At 51.8% G+C, this 18,695-nt stretch overlaps 2 protein-coding genes across 2 annotated transcripts in view; one reads left to right on the forward strand and one right to left on the reverse strand.

Moving 5' to 3' along the window:
* Positions 1-4,007, forward strand: part of Sctr (secretin receptor) — a 48,010-nt gene extending 44,003 nt beyond the window's left edge. Inside the window, exons 12-13 of the mRNA XM_051204088.1 lie at positions 2,526-2,567; positions 3,623-4,007. Coding sequence (XP_051060045.1) covers positions 2,526-2,567; positions 3,623-3,787 — 207 coding nt within the window. The 3' untranslated portion in view covers positions 3,788-4,007. The remainder of the gene's footprint in view (positions 1-2,525; positions 2,568-3,622) is intronic.
* A 3,823-nt stretch (positions 4,008-7,830) lies between these two features.
* Positions 7,831-12,995, reverse strand: Tmem37 (transmembrane protein 37). The gene is made up of 2 exons (XM_051204069.1): positions 12,878-12,995; positions 7,831-8,682 (listed from the first exon to the last, which is right to left on the reverse strand). Exons 1-2 carry the CDS (start codon positions 12,896-12,898, stop codon positions 8,110-8,112), a joined length of 594 nt encoding a protein of 197 aa, XP_051060026.1. The 5' UTR covers positions 12,899-12,995; the 3' UTR covers positions 7,831-8,109.
* Between the last annotated feature and the right edge of the window lie 5,700 nt (positions 12,996-18,695).

An 18,695-nucleotide genomic window follows, 5' to 3' on the forward strand; every position in this document is an offset into this window, starting at 1 on the left:
GTCCCCAGAGCTGCTTCTCCATGTAGGTAGGGACTTCCTGTCCCCAGAACTGGGAAGACAAGATAAAATCAAAACCAAACCAACCAACCAACAAACAAAACAAGAATGCTTTCCCAAAGTCCCATGAACTTGCTTTTAAATGAGGTCACTAAAAATGTAAATATCTGGACTTGGTACACATGCGCAATCTCAGCCCTTGGGAGGCAGAGGCAGAAGGTGGCTTCACATTCTAGGCAAGTTACAAGCCAGCCAGTGACTTGTGAGATTCTGTCCCTCAAAAAGTGTATGTGTATGTTCTTTTTTTTTTTTTTTCTTCAGGACAGGGTTTCTCTGTATTATTTTGGGGCCTGTCCTGGAACTAGTTCTATAGACTAGGCTGGCCTCAAACTCTTGAAGATCTGCCTCCCAAGTGCTGGGATTAAAGGTGTGCACCACCAATACCCAGCTGTGTAATGTTCTTATGAATACAAATACATTAAATGAAATATGTAGCCATATACATGTATGTGTATTCAAATATAAACATACCAAAGTTTCTTCCACATACCAAAGGGAAGAGAATAACAGAATGAACCTGTGTCTACAACCATCCTAGACAATGCAGCAAGAGATGGGGGCAATGGGCTGAACAGAAAGCTTGGTGGTTAATAGTTTTTAGCTCTTACACAGGACCTGAGTTTGGTTCCCAGAATCCTTATCAGGTGGCTCCCAATCACCTGTAACTAGTTCCAGGGAATCTGGGCTCTCTTCCGTCTCCCACAGATACCTGAGCACAGATAGCATGCACACACACACAAAAGTATACATAACTGTACATAGAAATAAATCTCTAAGGACAAAAACATAACACTTACAACAACAATAACAGCAACACAAACTCACCAGATTGTTCTGGCTTTGTATCTCCACGGCAGAACGTGTTTAGCCCGCATGGGCTATGGGTTCAAGTCATGCCCCTTCAAAAACAACCTGGGGAGATCACTCAGTGGGAAAACTGCTCATTGCACAAGCAGAGAACCTGAGTTAGAATCCCGGGCACCCCTGTAAAAATCTGGGGTAAGGGAGTGCCAGTAATTTAAGCACTGAGGAGACAGAGACAAATGGCCCTCAGGAGATCATGAACCAGCCTGTCTGGCCACTCAGAGCCCTGGGTTCATTGAGAAAGCCTGTCTCAAAAAAAGCTTGAGGAGACCTGATTGAAGGTGAGGACCAATGTTGACTTGTTGACTTGCCTTCATCAGTAAACACATGTGCACTTACATACATGTGCACACACACACACACCTCGCAAAGCCAATATTCCTGAGCACTTGTTCATATTAAGCCCACCAAGGGTCCTTCAGTGTGGTAAGTAGCTAAAGGCTAGAGCAGAGGGCTAGGCCAGCTGAAGTTTTAAGCTGAATAATGGAAGGCTTTGGGAAAGGAGGGTTATCAGGGAGATGGAGGGCAGGCCTGTGGGGAAGGCAGGATGGTGAGGTGGGCTCTGAGGGAGGAAGGGAGCAGGATCTCCATGGATTGGTTTCCTTCTATTGCTGTGGTAAAGCACCCTGACAAGAACAGTATAGGGAAAGGGGGGCCTTCATTGTGCCCCAGAGTTCTAAGGCACAGCCTGTGATGGCGGAAAAATCTTGGCACAGGACCTGAGGCAGCTGGTGGCATTGCGGTGCCCAGCTTTCTCTACATCGGACAGAGTAGTGCCTCCTACACGTGGGGAGAGTCTTCCTACCTTGATTAATCTAGAAAACCCCTCATAGGCATGCTCTGAGCTTCTCCCCCCAGGTGATGCTACCTAGCCTCCATCAAGCTGACAGTCAATAGTGACCATCACCCACACCCAGGGCTCTGCAGGCATTGCACGTTGACATCCCTCACCTGGCCCAGATGCATGCTGGAACCCTGGGAACTCCATCCAGAAAACAGGAGCTCTGAGAGAAAATCCAGATAAACACTGCCCCTCCAAGTCAGGGGACACAGCCTGGACCCCAGAGCTGCCCCCACCTGCTAACAGACCTGCACATACTGCGCTTGGACCACACATCTGTTCTTGGGAAGGAATTGGCTCACCTCTCTTGTGACAACCCTGCCCCTGTTAATGGGATGGGGGTGATACTTCAGGGGCCTCCTGTCTCTGCTGCCTGAATGGCTCTCTATATCAATTCCAGAGATCTGAACCGTCCCTTTAGTCAGAAGCTCCTCTTCACTTATCCACACCACTGGCACAGGAGTTGGAGGCCATGTGCTAGGCCTCAGGGGTTATAAATAAAACTGACTCCCTCCGTGTAGAACAAGGTAGGCGCATCAGTGTACTATGGGCCCCAAAGTAGGAAATCCCTCAAGGCTGAAAAGTACATAACACAGAGAGAGAGACAGAGACAGAGATGAGGGAGGGGTGTGTGTGTGTGTGTGTGTGTGTGTGTGTGTGTGTGTGTGTGTGCGCGCGTGTGCCCACGGGACTCGGGCGGGAGCAAATGGGAGGGATAAGCCAAGTCTACAACCCATGGACTAACTTGCAGTTCCTTCTTTAGGGGCTGGTGGTGGCCATCCTTTACTGCTTCCTCAATGGTGAGGTGAGTGTCCTGGGGAACCATGGAATTCCAATGCAGGAGCAATGGGAGGACGATGGGGATGGGAAGGGGCTGGGGACAGGTCTGCTTGCTTGGCAGAGTCACCTGGGGATGTGCTAAATCATATCCTGGGCAATGTCCCGAGGATAGAGCCAGCAGAAACAGATTCTGTGAGTGTGGGCTGGGCCTGTGGAAGCGTTCCTTACCAAATTGTCTGGGTGCTTCTTATCCATGAGCTAGCAAGCTCAGCAAACCCGGAAGAGACCAGACCCCACTCAGAAGTCAAGTTCCTGACAGCTCTGCTGCTGGCTCTGCGGGTGACCTGGGTCTCTTCCCACTGGGAGCTTGGTCTTCCCATGAGTGAAGTGGGTCACTGGAAACTGCCCCGGCCTTGGGCAGAGACTAGGTTCTCGGAGATGAAGCTCCAGTCATTGACCCTGGCTAAATAGGTACTGCACTCAAGCCAAGTGTCTCTGTGGTTGTTGCCAATCTGTCTGGTTCACACACTTGAATGGGAATGACCTCAGATGTTTCCCAAAAGTCAAACATCAAACCTGAATTCAGAGGTTCCAGCGTTCCATTGGGGACCACGGAGCAAACCCTCAGATCCCGGATGGATTCCCGGCTTGGGGGGGGGGGTTCTGGGAACAAGCATGTGGGTTTGGACACAGGATTCTGTGGTTCGTGGAACAACTCTCACACCTTTTCTGAGGAGCACAGTGTTAGAAGATGGCGGGTACAGTCCTGCCTGATGGCTCAGCAGGTGAACGTGGTTGTCCCTAAGTCTTTGATCCCCAGAACTGATGGAGAAGGAGAGCTCCCATCGTCCCCTGACCCTCATGAGAATGTCCTGGCATGCACGTGTGTTCACACCTCACAAGTGCCTTCTATACATAGGGCAGGAACTGGTCAGTCAGAGACCTGTCGGCAAGGGGACACAGCAGGGCCATGAGAGCAGGAGTAGCTGGACTAGTCAGTGAGTCAGGTTCTAGGCACAGGCCGGTCCCTTCCCTCTCAAGTGGATGCTGCCGCTGATGGCCGGTCTCGGGCAGGTGCAGCTGGAAATTCGGAAAAAATGGCGCCAGTGGCACCTCCAAGAGTTCCCGCTGCGCCCTGTGGCCCTCAGCAACTCCTTCAGCAATGTCACCAGTGGTCCTACCCACAGCAGCAAGGCCAGCACCTCGGAGCAGAGCCGGAGCACCCACAGGGCCAGTGTCATGTGAGCCTGCAGCAAGGCTCGCAGAGGGGACATTCAGTAGGAAGGTTATCTTCCTAGCACCCGTTTTGTGTCCGAGGAGCTGACAGGAGCTTCCTTGGAACGAAGCAGGACTGGGTCAGAATGCAGCAGGAAACAGGCCTGTGGTTTGGTCTTTCTTGTTCTGAGTCGAGCAATTCAGGGGCCCCAGAAGAGACATGGGAATAAATGACAGCTAGAAAACCCTAGTCTGTGTGTGTGTGTATCTTTTGCCACCTGGGGAGGTAGTAAGTTCTAGACCACTTCCCAACTTCTCCCTGCAGGAGGAAGGAGCTTCCCTGCCTCCAAATCCCAGCTGACTTTTAGGAACAAGCTTAGAAGCTCAGAAAATAGGTGGAATCAAGACTCGGGGCCTTAGACAGATCTTGTCTGTCCCCTACTGCAACCCATCTGCCCTAGAACTCTCACAGAGCTTTCAGGACAGCAGCCAGAGGAAGCTGATGACATCACGGGCCATCTGAACCCTCCCTTTCATTATCCCTGGTGTGGTATGAGGAGTCCGTGGAAAGTGGGTACCATCAGGAAGTAAGCCAAGCTCTGTGGACGGGAGACAGCTCCTCTAGGGCCCAAGGCATGCCCAAGCTACTTGGTAACCATGTGGGAGTCTTGTTATTTTGAGACACTGTCTCCTGTAACTCAGGCTGCTCTGCCATTCCATAGGTAGCTGAAGATGGCCTTGAACTTCTGATCCTTCTGCCTTCGCTTTCCAAGCGCTAGAATTACAGGTGTGCACCAGCAAGCCTGGTTTATGTGATCCTGGGAATCAAACTTGTGGCTTCATATGCATAATGGGCAAGCACTTTACCAGTTGAGCTATCTCTCCACAGAACCCTAGTGCAGACTGTTTTCCTTTAAATATCTGAGCTTCAAGGCTGGTGATGATTTCCTCCATCTCAAACAGGGAGAACAAAGGCCCATCTCCTGCACGTTGAGCCTCCTTAATGCTGGCTCTCCATGCCTCAACATGTGCACTCCTTGACTCCACAGACAGATGAAATGTTTGAACCTTCTTGCAAAACAAAACCCAACAGGGAAACCTAAGCAGAAATGGAGACATGGCCTCCCATTTGCATCTTGCAGGCTGCTGTAGGACCCCTTCTCAGGCTGAGACCCAGAGCAAGTGGTCCATGAACTCCGGTAAAAACGGACAACCACCACAAGCTCCTCGGGTAGAGATGGCAATATGGTTCAGTGGGGGAGTAGCTGGCCAGGTGCATCAGGCCTTGGATATTGAGTGATCCTTAGCATTGCAAAATAAATCAATAAACAAGCAAGCAAGCGAGCAAGCAAGCAAGCAAACCAAATAACGGGTTCTGGGAGTCTCCAAGGTCTCTGAATAGTGGTGGTTCAGCTTTAGCATTTGCAGTCTCTCGTGCCTCTCAGCTGGAATAAAGATGCCTAAAAGTCAGAGCTAGAGAAGTGGCTTGCAGCCAGTGAAAGCACTTGCTGAGAAAGCACAGTGGCTTTAGCTGGGTCCTCAGAACCCACGTAAAGGTGGAAAGAAAACCAACTCCAAAACATATGTGCACATGGTGTGTACACGACCACACACACGTACACGACAATAACTAAAATAAGGATATTTCAAATCACTGTGGAAGGGGCTGGACGGATGGCTTGATGGGTAAAGTGGGTAACCATCTGAATTCAATTCCTGGAGTCCGTGTGTAAAAGCCAGGTGACTGTGTAGATCTGCAATCCCAGTGCTGGGTAGACAGAGGCAGAGGTCCCCGGGGGCTCGCTGGCATCCGGGAAAGCACACTTGGTGAGTTCCAGGCCAGTGAGAGACACTGTCTCAAAAACAAGGGATATGGTTTCCTGGAAAATGACACATAAAGTTGGCTTGTGTACCCTCACACAGATATGTGTACACACATGAATATGTATACATACAAAATCACAATAAAATGCTACTTGGGGACGTTGGGGCAGAAGGATCACTTGAGCCCACAAAGCAGAGACCAGTCTGGGCAATATCTGTCTCAAAATAAAATAGCCCTCAGTGGTGAGGTATTTGATTAGGGTGTAGAAGGCAGGAAAGAAATCGTCAGAGGTGTATTCACCTAGCTCCATAAGGGACCCTTATGACAAGATCAGGACAAATTCTAAAAGCCCACTCAGTGTGTGAAGGAGACAGGGATCTTACAGAATAAAAACCAAAGCATCTCATCTGTGTCTGGGTGGTAAAAACTAGAAATGGGGGCAACAGGGTGAGCAAGCAGATACGGGCTGAGGGGAAGACCCGGCTGGTCCATCAGTTGCCTTGCTAGCACAGGACCTGAGTTCAATCCTCAGAACCAGTGCAATAAAAGATGGGCATGGTTCCAAACCCTTGTAATCCCAGCTCTGGTGAGATGAGACCCAGAGGTCTCTGGAATTCACTGGCAGCCAACCTAGCCTAGCTAGCAAACTCCGGACCAGAGAGAGATCATCTTGAAAAACCAAATGGGCCCAGGGGGATGTTTGCTACACAGACCTGACCACCTGAGTTTGGATTCCCAACACACACATAAAGCTGGAAACAGTAGTGGCCACGTCTGCAATCTCACAGGGTGAAAAAGAGAGAGGCAGGAAATCCCTGAAGGCTCACAGCCTGGCTAGCCCGGTATGTGCAGCAGAGAACAACAAACACACCCGGTCTCAAACAAGATGGAAGGTGAAGACCAACAGGGAATATTGACCTCTAAACGCCACCTGTGTTCCAGGGAGTGTGCATGCCCACACACACACACACACACACACACACACACACACACACACACACGGATAGCATTTGAGAAACAACACAGCCAAAGCTGTCCTCTGGCCTCCATACATTGCTGCTCGCGCACGTGCCCATATACACATGCACTTGCACACACATGCGTGCACATGCACACACGGGTACCTGTACACACATGCATGTGCATACACACCCATACACATATATGCCAACACACAGAGGGAGGGGGCAGAGAGAGAGAGGGCACAGTTCTTCCAACGAGTGTGGAAATCTCCACTGGTCCTTGATCCCCTTCACCTCCACCTATCCCCTGCAAGCTGTTAATTATTACTCAACATCTGTTTGTCCCCTCACCCGCTGGGGAGTTTGGCAGTGCAAGCATGTGCTCTCTGAAATGTGTTCCAGGATCAGAAACGGACGCTGAGGCCACCCGACCCTTACAAATGTCAGTCTCGCAAACAGCCAGTCCTGAGTCTAAACTGGCCTCGGGGAGGACTGTGTTAGAAATCACCTGAGCACTCTTGCAGGGGTGTTGCTCAAGGAAGACTTCAAACTGAGCCCACAGGGAAGACAGCTAGTGTCTAGGAACTGGGGCGTTCCAGAACCCGTGGGTCCACACGAGGACAGGGGAGGATTGTAAACCAACAGACTGAAAACGGATTGTTCCAAAGGCTTCCTGGGGGAATGCTGCTACAGCCAGGGAAAGGTGTGCAAAGCCCCCTGGGTGAGCAGGTGGGAGACGGTCTAGTCACTGACTGGTCCCTTAGGTGGAGCCATTCTAGAAACCTCAAGAGTCCCTAAGGGCTGGGCTGGGGAGACTGTGGTTACAGCACTTGCCATGCAAACAAGAAGACCACAGTTTGGACCCACATAAATGTTGGATGGTGTGGTGGCTCGCCTGTAATTCCAGACTGGGAGGCCGAGACAGGATATCTCCAGAGCAAGCTGGTTAGGGAGACCAGCCTTGCAGGTGAGCTCAGGGTTTGATTGAGAGACCCCGCTTCAATGAATAAGGTGGAGAAGCAACTGATGATAAATCCAGGCATCCACCTCAGATCTCCATATGTACACACTTGCATGTATGTACCTCCACCCATACATGATCCCATACACATGTGAAGATGTGTATACACGCACACACCACATACATATACACAGCCCCGCACAGATCCATCCCGGTGCTATCAATGAAACAGGTATGAAGCCTACTTAGCTGGATAGCAGCCTGAAACAGAACACTGGTGTCTTTCAAGGTCTATTCCAGTCCAGGGAAGAAAACACCCAAGGAAGAAGTTTTACAACAGTCTTCTTATTTTAGAATTGACATCTTAATAGCTTGGCTAACCTCTACAGCTTGCTGTGCTATAGTTCTGAGGCAATCCTCTGGCCTCTGGCCTGGAGGGCAGCTGAAGAGCACCCGCCCACCCAGGGCCATTTCTAGAGCTTAGTGTCTAAAAGGCAGCTTCAAGATCATCGTCCCACTCAATCCCAGCCATTGGTCCTATGCAAGAGAAGTCCCATCATGACCACACTCTCTTATGGAAGCCAGAGCGCCCCCTGGAGGGGCCTTAGATTTTCCTTAGCGGGTCCCAGGGCTGGGTGAGGCTGTTAATGTGAAGGCCGCTGGCAGCGTTGAGAAAGAAGAGGAAGGAGGCAGTAAACTCGCACCAAAACATCAGGGTGAAGCCCATTAGGGTGATGTGACTCTTGAGGAGGATCATGAAGGTAAGGAGCCCCCCAGAGGAGAGGATGAAGGCGACCAGCAGGAGGTAAGAACCAATGGCCCACTTCCGTCGAGAGCGGACATCCTCACACACCTGGGACACCATGAGCAGCTCCAAGCCAAAGATGGCAGCCACCACAGCCAAGGCGGCCACACTGCGCACTAGGCCCATGCCCACAGCCAGCCCCGGCACGTGAGCCTGGCTCAGGTCTCTCATGCAGTGGGGTCCACTGTGGTTGCCGACGGCACAAAAGTACCACAGCCCAAAGAGACGGTCCTCCACCAGGAGCCAGTGGCCATCGCAGATGGAGACTGAAGAGAGGACCACAGCCAGGGCAGTGCACAGGATGATGAGCGTCCGGATGAAGGACTCAAAGAAGGACCGGTGGGGCCTCTTAGGGCCCAGCAGCCTCTGGGCCTGGAAGACACCACACCACGGCAATCAGTGAGTAGGCAAGGGCCTGTGACACCTGGAATAACTCCCAGCAGGCAAACCCCCTTCCTCCAGCCCCGTTGTCTGCTCCGATATCATGGGAAACCCTGAACTGACCTCCCCACCTCCACTGGGGCCCTTCCCTCTTCTCTCTGTCCTCCCCCTCTATCAGAGCCTGTCCAGGCCTTTACCAGTTACAAACTGAATCCTTCCTGCCCTTCCGCTCAGGGTCTCTACCCAGGATAAAAAGCCCAAGCTGGAGCTGGGAAGATGGCCTTGCTGGGACGGGGCTTGCTTTACAAGCACAAGGACCACAGTTTGATCCCAAGGACCCACACTTAAAAAAGACAGGCGGTAAGTGCGTGTAACCCCAGGGCTGGGAAGGCAGAGAAAGGCAGATCCTGTGGGGCCTGCTGGTCAGCCAGCCTAGCCTAGTGGGTGAGCTCCAAGCCAATGAGAGACCCTGTCTCAGAGAGAGAGAGACGGAGAGAGACATGCACACACAGAGAAGATGGTGCCTAAATAACAACAGCCGAGGTTGGCATCTGATCTCCATATGCATGTTCACACACACCACACACATAAACATGCCATATACACACACAGACCACACACACACTCACACACTCACACACATCACACACCACACACATCATACCACACACACACCACACACACAAACATACCATACACACACACAGACCACACACACATACACACACACTCACACACTCACACACACACACCACACACATCATACCACACACACACCACACACACAAACATACCATACACACACACAGACCACACACAAACACACCATATACACTCACACACATCGCACACACCACACACACAACACACCATACACACACACACCACACACACATACATACACACCACACACACATACATACACACCACACACACCACACACACACAAACACACCATATACATACACTCACACACACACACACCACACACACACCACACACACACACACACACACACTGACAGCTGATTAATATAGTTCCACACCTGGGAAATTCCTCTTTCAGACCTCTTCGTCCCCTGACTGACAGCCCCTGGGCGTCTCTCTCACTCCTGAGAATGACAGAGCCTCTATCCCTATTCTCTTTGGTGAGGCTGTTCCCAGCCAGCCAGCCACTGCGTCCTCTCCTACCCCACCTCTCTCCAGGGTGCACGGCTCTCTGTTCCCTTCTGATGGTATTTCGGAGTAACTTGTCTTTGGCTGTCCTACTTGGACTCTGTGCCCCCTAGGAGGGCAAGGCACATGTCAAGAGACTGCTTGCTGTATTCGCAGTCCTTGACACGCTGTTAGGTCTGAGTACTTGGTAGGCACTAGAGGAAGAACACAGGGGTGTGGAGGATGCTCAAGTTTGCAACTTGTGCCTTCCGCTTGAAGTCCATTGCAGACTGCACCTCCTGCCCAGACGCACGCTAAATGACTCATTTAGACGATGCGCAGAAGCAGATTACATCACTGTTCTGGAGGTGGGAAAAATAAGCAACACAGAATGGTTGGTGTTGGGAAATGAGGGGAGTGAAGAAAAGGGGGCTGCGGGGGCCATTGTGTGCCAGAGCCGTGTCTCTCTAAGGAAGACGGGGCACTGAGCCTGGCTCCTGCAGGAGTGCAGGCAGAGCCCTTCGGGCTGGGAAGATCATTAATGTGCTTACCATGCAAGCATGAGGACCCGAGCCCAGATCTCCAGCACCCACATAAAAAGTCAGGTGTCCTAGCTAGCCACAGTTGTAACTCCAGCGCTGGGGGGGGGGGCTGGGGGTAGATGGGTGGATCTCTAGAGTGTGTTGACTAGGAAGTCTAGCTTAATCAATTAGGGACCTGTGAGAGACCTGTCTCAAACACGTGCACTTGCGTTCTCTCTCTCTCTCTCTCTCTCTCTCTCTCTCACTCTCCCCCCCCCCACCTTTATTTTGAGCCAGAGTCTTATACACCGAGCTCTGCCTTGGTTCACTATATAGCCAGAGATGATGTTGAATGTCTAGCCTTCCTCCCTCCTGGGACGACAGAGAGCATCTCCATACTTTGTTGATTTGGTGCTAGGGTTTGAAACTGGGGCTTTAGCCAAACCAGGCAAGCATTTTACCAACTGAGCCATCTCCGGTGGGTGTCCTTGTTTTCTCATCTGCCCAGTGAGGCTGGTCATCCCTGCAGGAAAGCACCTGGCAAGGTTGTGAAATCTCTAGAGACTAATAGGGTCACAGGATGGGGCAGCCACAGACACAGAGAGCGAATCACAAGACTCAGTGGCCAGCTCGGGCAGGCACCTTTTGACCCTAGGCCTCACACTGTCTGGAAAACAGGCACATCCAGTCCCTTCCTCAGCCCCGCCTGTCCCAGGCTCAGACTGGACTTTAATCTTCAGGCCCCAAGATGCCACACTGGGATCAGACGGAAGTGACAGAGAGCTCTGGTGTCACCTTTCTTTCTGTTGACTTGAAGCAGGCTTCATCTAAACTCCCTGACCACCAGTTAAATGGCAAGAATTAAAGGCTCGTGTGGTTGAAGATGTGTGGGGCTGGGAAGACAGCTCGGTCTGTAAAGTGCTTGCAAGCATGACGATCTGAGTTCGATCCCCGGAACCCATGGGAAAAGCTGGGTATGTTGGTGCACATTTATAATCCCAGCACCGGAGAGAGAGATGGGGGGCTCACTGGGACTCACTGGCCAGCTAGTCATACTAGTTTCTGAGTACCTTCCCCCTTCTCCCCCCCAGACAGGGTTTCTCTGTGTAGCTTTGGAGCCTGTCCTGGAACTCACTCTGTAGACCAGGCTGGCCTCAAACTCACAGAGATCCTCCTGCCTCTGCCTCTGCCGGGATCAAAGGCGTGTGCCACCACTGCCCGGCTCTAAGCATCTTTTATTGGGTGCTCCACACCTGTTTTGGGGTACGCCCACCCCTGGTCTCATCTTCCTTTTTCCCTGTGCCTTCCTCCCTGCCTGGAGATGGTCTGGAATAATGCCCAGTACCAAAGAATAAGAAGCCACTGAATCAAAGTCCCTGTCACATTCAGCAACTGAGTTCTGGTTAAAGGGGTCTGGGGGTGACCTATACAGGGCTTTTTTTCTTGTCACCAAAGGGGGTGAGTGAAATCTGGAGGCAGGAAGACCTACATTTCTCTACATTCTGTCACTTGGCTATCTATCCACCTTGGGCAGGTCACCTTTGAGCCTCAGTTATCTCCCTAAAAGGTGAAGAACTGTAGGAGTGGCCTATGCCACTCAGGGGCTACTCAGGGGGCTGAGGAAGGACAATGGATTGAGCCCAGGAATCTGAGACGATCCTGAACAAGAAAGCAGGATCCTGTCTGTCTCAAGCAGTATGGATAATGATAAAAAAAAAAAAAAAAATGATGACCATTAATGGGTGGGACGATACCTAACATTAGCGTCCTGGAGCCTGAGCATCTGGAGTCAGAGTCAACTGACCTCTGTACTCCCCAGGACAAGAAGGAACAGCGGACAACCTGGAGGACAGCCAGCCACCGAGATGCCTGGGTGAGCAGGAAGCAAGCCCGCGGGGTAGTGGACACTTCCCAAAGGCCCTTTGAAGGGGGCAGGAATGTGGAGATTCTCAGCCAACACAAACACTCGCTCCAAAAGAAGCCAGATCTTAGGGGAAGGGGAGGCTCCTGTCCCAGGATCCTTTTTCCGGGGGTGTCTGGTCCCCAGTGAGTACATTCCCGCCTCAGTTCTACCTAGCTCCCCAAACGCGTTTTAGAGGGAGATGGTCTTTACAGTCCCCGCTCGCAGAAAGTTCTGGCTTTGCAAGCAACTAATCCACCGTTACATAAACCAAGCCTAGCATTTTGCAAGTCCATCCTCCACTCCAGACGCCCAGTTTTAAAAAATTTCCCAACGACCCTCCCCACCCCGCGAGAAAAGCCTGACAGGTGACCCCGAAGAAAAGTTTGCTGGCCTCTGGTGCTCTCGGGGGAGAGAGCGAGCTGCACTGCCGGAGCAGGTGCCCCCAGATCGCTCTCAGAGAAGCCTTCGGAGGGGCAGGGGTCCCAGCAAGAACTGGGCACCTTGGGGAGCTGTCACCCTGACCCAAGGCTTCAGTCACTGAGGGTCCCCAGTCCTCCCCCGTGGTAGGCTGTACCCCGGCTCTGCGCCCCGCGGGCCCCTCGGGCTACCTGCGCGCCGATGGCCGTCATGCTGCGCCCTGGGCAGCCTCGCTGTTGCCTGGCCTAGCTGTCGTGCTCCGGCTGCGCTGAGCTCGGCCGCGGGGCTGGCTCTCTCCCGGGGCGGGGCGCAAGTCAGGGGGCGGGGGCTTCGTGCTCACTATGCTGCTCGGGTGACGCTGACTCAGCGTCCTGGGTCCCAGGGACGGGACCGGGTACCCGGTGACCCGGCTTGCGATCCTCGATCCTCGCCTGGATGCAGATTCTTCGAGGGCTGGGAAATTTGGTTCCAGTCCAAGTTTGAAGGGCCACGTGTCCCGAAGGAGCACCTGGGTGCAAAAGGTGGAGGATCCCGCCAGGATTCTGGCTCCTACACCCGCTGTGTGACCTTGGACTGTTAGTTTAATGTCGCTGAGCCTTGGTTAATAAGTGAGATAATGTGTGATTGGCTGGGCTCTTGCAAGGCCCTTGTGATGGGTGAGTGGAACCTTCTGGAGCTACCACTTGCCTTAGTTAATCCTTTAAGGAGGATTCACAGCGTCCTTGTCTCCTGATACCTTCAGGGATTGTCAGCAAATATCAGGCCGGATGTGGTGGCAGACTCCTGTAATCCCAGCACTTGAAAGGGCTGAGGCAGAGCGATTGCCTAGAGTTGGAGGCCTGTCTGGGTTCTGTGGTTGGTTCCAGTGCAGCTTCAGAGGGAGGAGGGGGATGGGAAGAAGGAAGAGGAGAGAAGAAACGGGAAGGAAAAACAGGAGGGAGGTGAAGAGCTTTGTACAGCACACTCAAAGCCCCGGGTTCCTCTCCCAAAAGCCTAAGTAAACAGGATGGGGGAAATGGTGTACAAAAATACTTTCACCTCAAAAGGATGGGAGGTCTGGTCTGAGGGTCTTATCTAGTGCTACCTACCTCCTTCACCCGATGTGGGGAGGGGGTGACTAAGGTAAAACAAGAGGCTGACTAAGAGATAGATTAGATGGATTAAGTCATGTCGCTTTTCCTGGCATGTAGGGAGCTCTCTCTGGCTTATCTGAAGACGTTGGATGTTGAAAGCACTACGCACACTCCCTGGAAGAGCCCCGGGACAAACAGGAAGACACAGTCACGCATGCATCTTCTGCTTCCATATTCTTCCGGTCCCTTGACCATCAGAGAAAACCCTGGCCAGTCCAGGGCCAGGCAGAGGGGGTGTGGAGGCCTCTCCTTGTCTCTTGTCTCCTGTCTCTTGACTTCCTGTTCTGAGTGAGCGCCACCCGGGAGACTGGCAAACACACTGACCCCTCCCCAGAACTTCTGACCAGACCAGTGGGACTGGGGTGAGACCTGTTGTGAGTGACCTTGGTGCTGCTGGCTCTGAGGCTCAGGACCTGAGCTATGGCCAAGGCAGGTGGCCAAGGCCAGCCATTGTCAGTGCTTCTCTTCCCCAGCCCAGGGTTCTAGAAGCCGGGCATTCGTTTCTCTGAAGCTCTGGACTCCAGAGGAAGAGCTCACAGGGAAGCAGGACCTAGCCCTCCTCCCATCTGGGGGGGGTGGGGCTGGCAATCCCTTCAAGCAGCTCTAGAATATTGTGCCTGAGGGACCGAATGTTGTGCCAGAGGGACCTGTATTACTCTTCTCACCTGCCCTAGGTTGGCAGTTGTCTGGAGTGAGCACCAGAAGGTGACAGGACACGGTGCCTCAGCTTGTAGAGAGCTTGCTTAGCATGCACCAGGCCCCAGGTCCCATCCCCAGCATGGCAAGATGGGTGTGATGGTATAGGTGCCTGTAATCACGGCCCTTGGGGCGTGGAGAGAGGACGATCGGAAGCTTAGTCATTCTTGATTACATGAAAAGCTTGTGGACAGCCTGAGCCACATGAGACCTTGACTCAAACAGAGACAAAGAAAGGAGTTGCCCAGTTTCATAATCTGCACCCATCTCGTGCCTTCTGAGACCGCTAGATGGGCTGCGCATGACTGTGGGTAGGGTGCCTGTTAGCTGCTGCTTATGAGAATAGAAAAGTCTTGAATCAGTTGAATTTGGGGTAGCATGCCTTGTCAGCAAGAAGGTCTACGAAGCAGAAACGAGGAAGTATCTGTCCAGTTCCCAAAAGGAGCCTGGAACTGAGGCCTGGAGTCTGGGTGGGGCTTGTACCAAGATCTGACACCCTTGGCTTGAGGCACCCAAGACGCTTGCTCCCTCAGCACACGCTTCCCGGTGACACAGCAGAGGCGAACACTGTCCTGTCCGAAACAAAGATGTTTTAAAGGGAGACTCCTGTGCTTGTGGGGTGGCGCACGCCTCTAAGGCCCTGTGCTCTCAAGGCAGAGGTAGGCTGTTCTCTGTGAGATCTCCTCAGTGAGTTCTAGCTAGTCAGGGCTGCCTTGTTAGATCCTGTCTCTAAAACAGGCAGAAGGGTTGGAAAGAGTCTGATGCCTTTTACCCTCCGGCTGTCAGCCATGGACCCCAGGGGATTGGAATTCCCCAGGAAGTCCGGGCTAGGGAAGGGAAGGCTGCTGCCACGCACCAGAGAGAGTAGAGACTTGTCTCCAGGAAGAGACTTTTGCACAATCCTGGAAGCTTGTTAGACCGCCTCGCAGGAGAGACTGAAGCTCAGATAACAGTGGACCAGTGCTAGGAGGGGCCACACCTTGACCAGGCCTGCTTAGCTATACATCCCTGTTGCCCTCTGTTCATGCCTGGACTTCACGTCAGGACCCTGGGCTGGACTTGGGGGGGGTGGTCACTGGACATGTTTATTTGCTCTTGTTTCTTTCATACCCCCCCCACTTGATTAACTGGCCACTTGAGGACCAGTGGCAGAGTCGGGCTTGGCAGCTTGCCAGGGTCCAGGCTGTGACCCTCATAACTATAGAAACAGCGGGAGTATCCGTGTAATGGAGTCCCATGGTGGACAGGGATGGCAGGGTGGGGTCCCAGGTGTTAGAGCCAGAGGCAGCGAGGACACTCGTGGTGGCCTTCCAGACAGCACAGAACTCTTTTCCTTGACACTCTCTGCCCTTTCTCCAGATGGTCCGACAGGTTGAGCCTCTGCCTCCTAGTCACAACCCTGGACAGACTTAGGAGAAAGGTAAGGTATAAAAAAGAGGGAGCCCCTGTCTCCCCACCCCACCACTTTCTTCTCGTAAGACCCAGGCACCCGTCCCTAAAGTTGCCGAGTGGACGCATGCTTATTGGTGAATCAAGGAGCACTAATGTCATTGGTTGGTCAACAAGGGCTGTCCCACAGCTCTCCCACTCAGCTTGGTCTTTACACACATTCCCTCCTCTGCCCAGAACACTCCTCTTTAAGACATCACACCTGAGCAAGGGGTACAGATAATGGGAGAGGGCCTGCCTATCTTAGACGCACATGTGTGCAAGTCCTGAGGTTCGATTGCCAGCATCACAAATAAAAAGAAACAGAGGGCTGAAGAGATGGTTCTGTTGGCAAAAGGCTTGCTTTGGGAGCACAGGGACATGAGTTCAACACCCAGAACCCCCATAAAGAAAACTAGGCACTATGACATGCTTGTAATCCCAGTGTTAGGGAGGCAGAGACAGGTATCCAGCCTAGCCTGCTTGGTGAGTTCCAGGACTGTGAAAGAGCTTGGCTCAACCCATATACTATTTACACAGACAAACAGAAGAGAGACAGGGAGGGAGGGAGGGAGGGAGAGAGGGAAGGAGAGAGGGAGGGAGGGAGCCAGTAAGATGGCTTATAGGCTCAGATACTGGCTGCCAAGACTCAGGAATTTCCAGACCCACACGGTGGAAGGAGAGACCCAACTCCTACAACGTGTCCTCTGTTCTGGCTAAAGCAAGTGTGCACACATGCACAGGTGCACATGTTCATATATGTACACATGCACACACTAAATAAACAAACAAATAAAATGTAAGAGAAAGGAAGGGAGAGAAAACGAAATAAAAGCTTTTTTTATCTAACATGCCACTCCTCCCCTTGATTTCTGGGCTCAGGTACACCCTGAGAAAGGACAAGGCCACCTCGTCCACAACAGCTCTCCGGAGTCCCTTTCCCATCCCTGGTCATACTCCCTCTTCCTTACAGTGTCAGCTCGCTCTGTCCACAAACAAATGTACACACAAGTACGTGCATCAGGACACCCGTCCCTTAAGAGAGGACACAGGCACGATTAAACCGAGCAAGGGAGGTTGGTTTTAAAGTTCAAAAGGGGATCTGGGGAAAAGCAGAACCCTGAAACAAAAAAGGCAGACTGGCCATTTCAAAGTTTCTCTTCCTTGTAAGGTGGGAACAGTAGAGAAACACCGGTACCAATTTAGCATCAGATTACTCCAGGCAAAAGGATTAATGCCTGGAGAAGCCTCATTATCTGGCCTGTTTTGGGATTTGGGTTGTTTCTTTAATCCTTATTTCTCAGAATGCAGATAACAGGTTCATTGCAGGCAGGTGACCTGCAACTTGGGCAATTAATTAATTAAGGCTGGGAGATGCCTCAGTCAGTAGGGTCTGAGCCAAAGCCTTATTGTAGATCTGAGTTTGTTTTTGTAATCCCAAGAGCTGACAGGAAATGGGATCCTGGGGCTTGCTGGCTACTCAGTCTAACCTACTCAGTGATCTTCAGGCCAGTGAAAGATTCTTAAAAATAAATAAATAAATAAATAAATAAATAAATAAATAAATAAAGAAGACAGGGTGGGGGTAGGGGGTGGCACATGGCCAGATGGCTCAGTGGATAAAGCATTTGCTTGCAAGTCTGAGTTCAATTCCCAGAACCCATGTGAAGGAGAGAACAGTGTCTTTGAAGTTGCTCATATGCACATTGTTGTATGAACACATCACACACTCTCTCTCTCTCTCTCTCTTCCTGAACTATAGAAATGACCCTTGAAAGTATCTTTTTCCCTTTCATTTCTCTTCCTGTCCCTGCCTCTCCGGTCCTACTGGCTGGTTACGTCCACTTGATACAAGCTAGAGTCATCAGAGAGGTGGGAGCCTCAGTTGAGAAATTGCCCCTATAAGATCCAGCTGTAGCAAGCCTGTAGGGTATTTTCTTAATTAGTGGTTGGTGTGAGAGGGTCCAAGGCCGTGGTGGGTGGGGCCATCCTGGGCTGGTGATCCTGGGTTCTATTAGAAAATAGGTTGAGCTAGTCAGGGAGAACAAGGCAGTACGCAACACCCCCTCCTCGGCCTCTGCATCAGCTCCTGCTTCCAGGTTCCTGCTCTGTGTGAGTTCCTACCCTCACTGTTTTTTGATGGTGAACTGTTCTATAAAACCATGAATGAAATAACCCTTTCCTCCCCGAGTTGCGTCTGGCCATGGTATTTGTCACAGCAGTAGTAACCCTAACTAAGATACCAATCTAGCCCCGTATTTTCCCTCTGTCTTCCCTTACCCTTTGCTCTTTGGCCTTCTAGTTGTCCCGCCTCTAACATGCCTGTGTAGCACCTACTATTTAATACCCTTTGGGCATCTTCATTTCCCCTTCCCAAGGCCCATGAGGCTGGAGGAACATTTCCCTTAGTCATCTTCCCCATATCTGGCCCCAGTTCCTTATGCTCAAGGCTCCAATTCCACGGGCCTGATCAGACCTGGACAGAGCTCGGCCTGCTCTCAGAGGCTCTTGACTGACTGCTCTCTGTGTGATTGGCCTCTGGGATGTCTGGCCTCAACATCTCCAGCTAGAATAGTCCCTCCCCATCCCCCAAAGTGCTACCCTACTGCTTTTGTATATCAGTGTGTGTGTGTGTGTGTGTGTGTGTGTGTGTGTGTGTGTGTGTCTGTGTGTGTCTCTGTGTGTCTGAGTGTTCCTGGGGATCAAATCAGGACCTGTGCCTTGTACAGACTAAAAAAGGACTCTACCACTG

This window comes from Phodopus roborovskii, unplaced genomic scaffold, assembly GCF_943737965.1.
Source record: "Phodopus roborovskii unplaced genomic scaffold, PHOROB, whole genome shotgun sequence".
Lineage (NCBI taxonomy): Eukaryota > Metazoa > Chordata > Mammalia > Rodentia > Cricetidae > Phodopus > Phodopus roborovskii.

What these genes read in the sequence shown, in the direction of transcription:
- Tmem37 (XM_051204069.1), bottom strand. Translation starts at nt 12,898, where the DNA reads ATGACGGCCATCGGCGCGCAG. An exon ending in TGACGGCCATCGGCGCGCAG is followed by an intron (nt 8,683 to 12,877) that starts GTAGCCCGAGGG and finishes GGTGTCTTCCAG; the next exon opens with GCCCAGAGGCTGCTGGGCCC.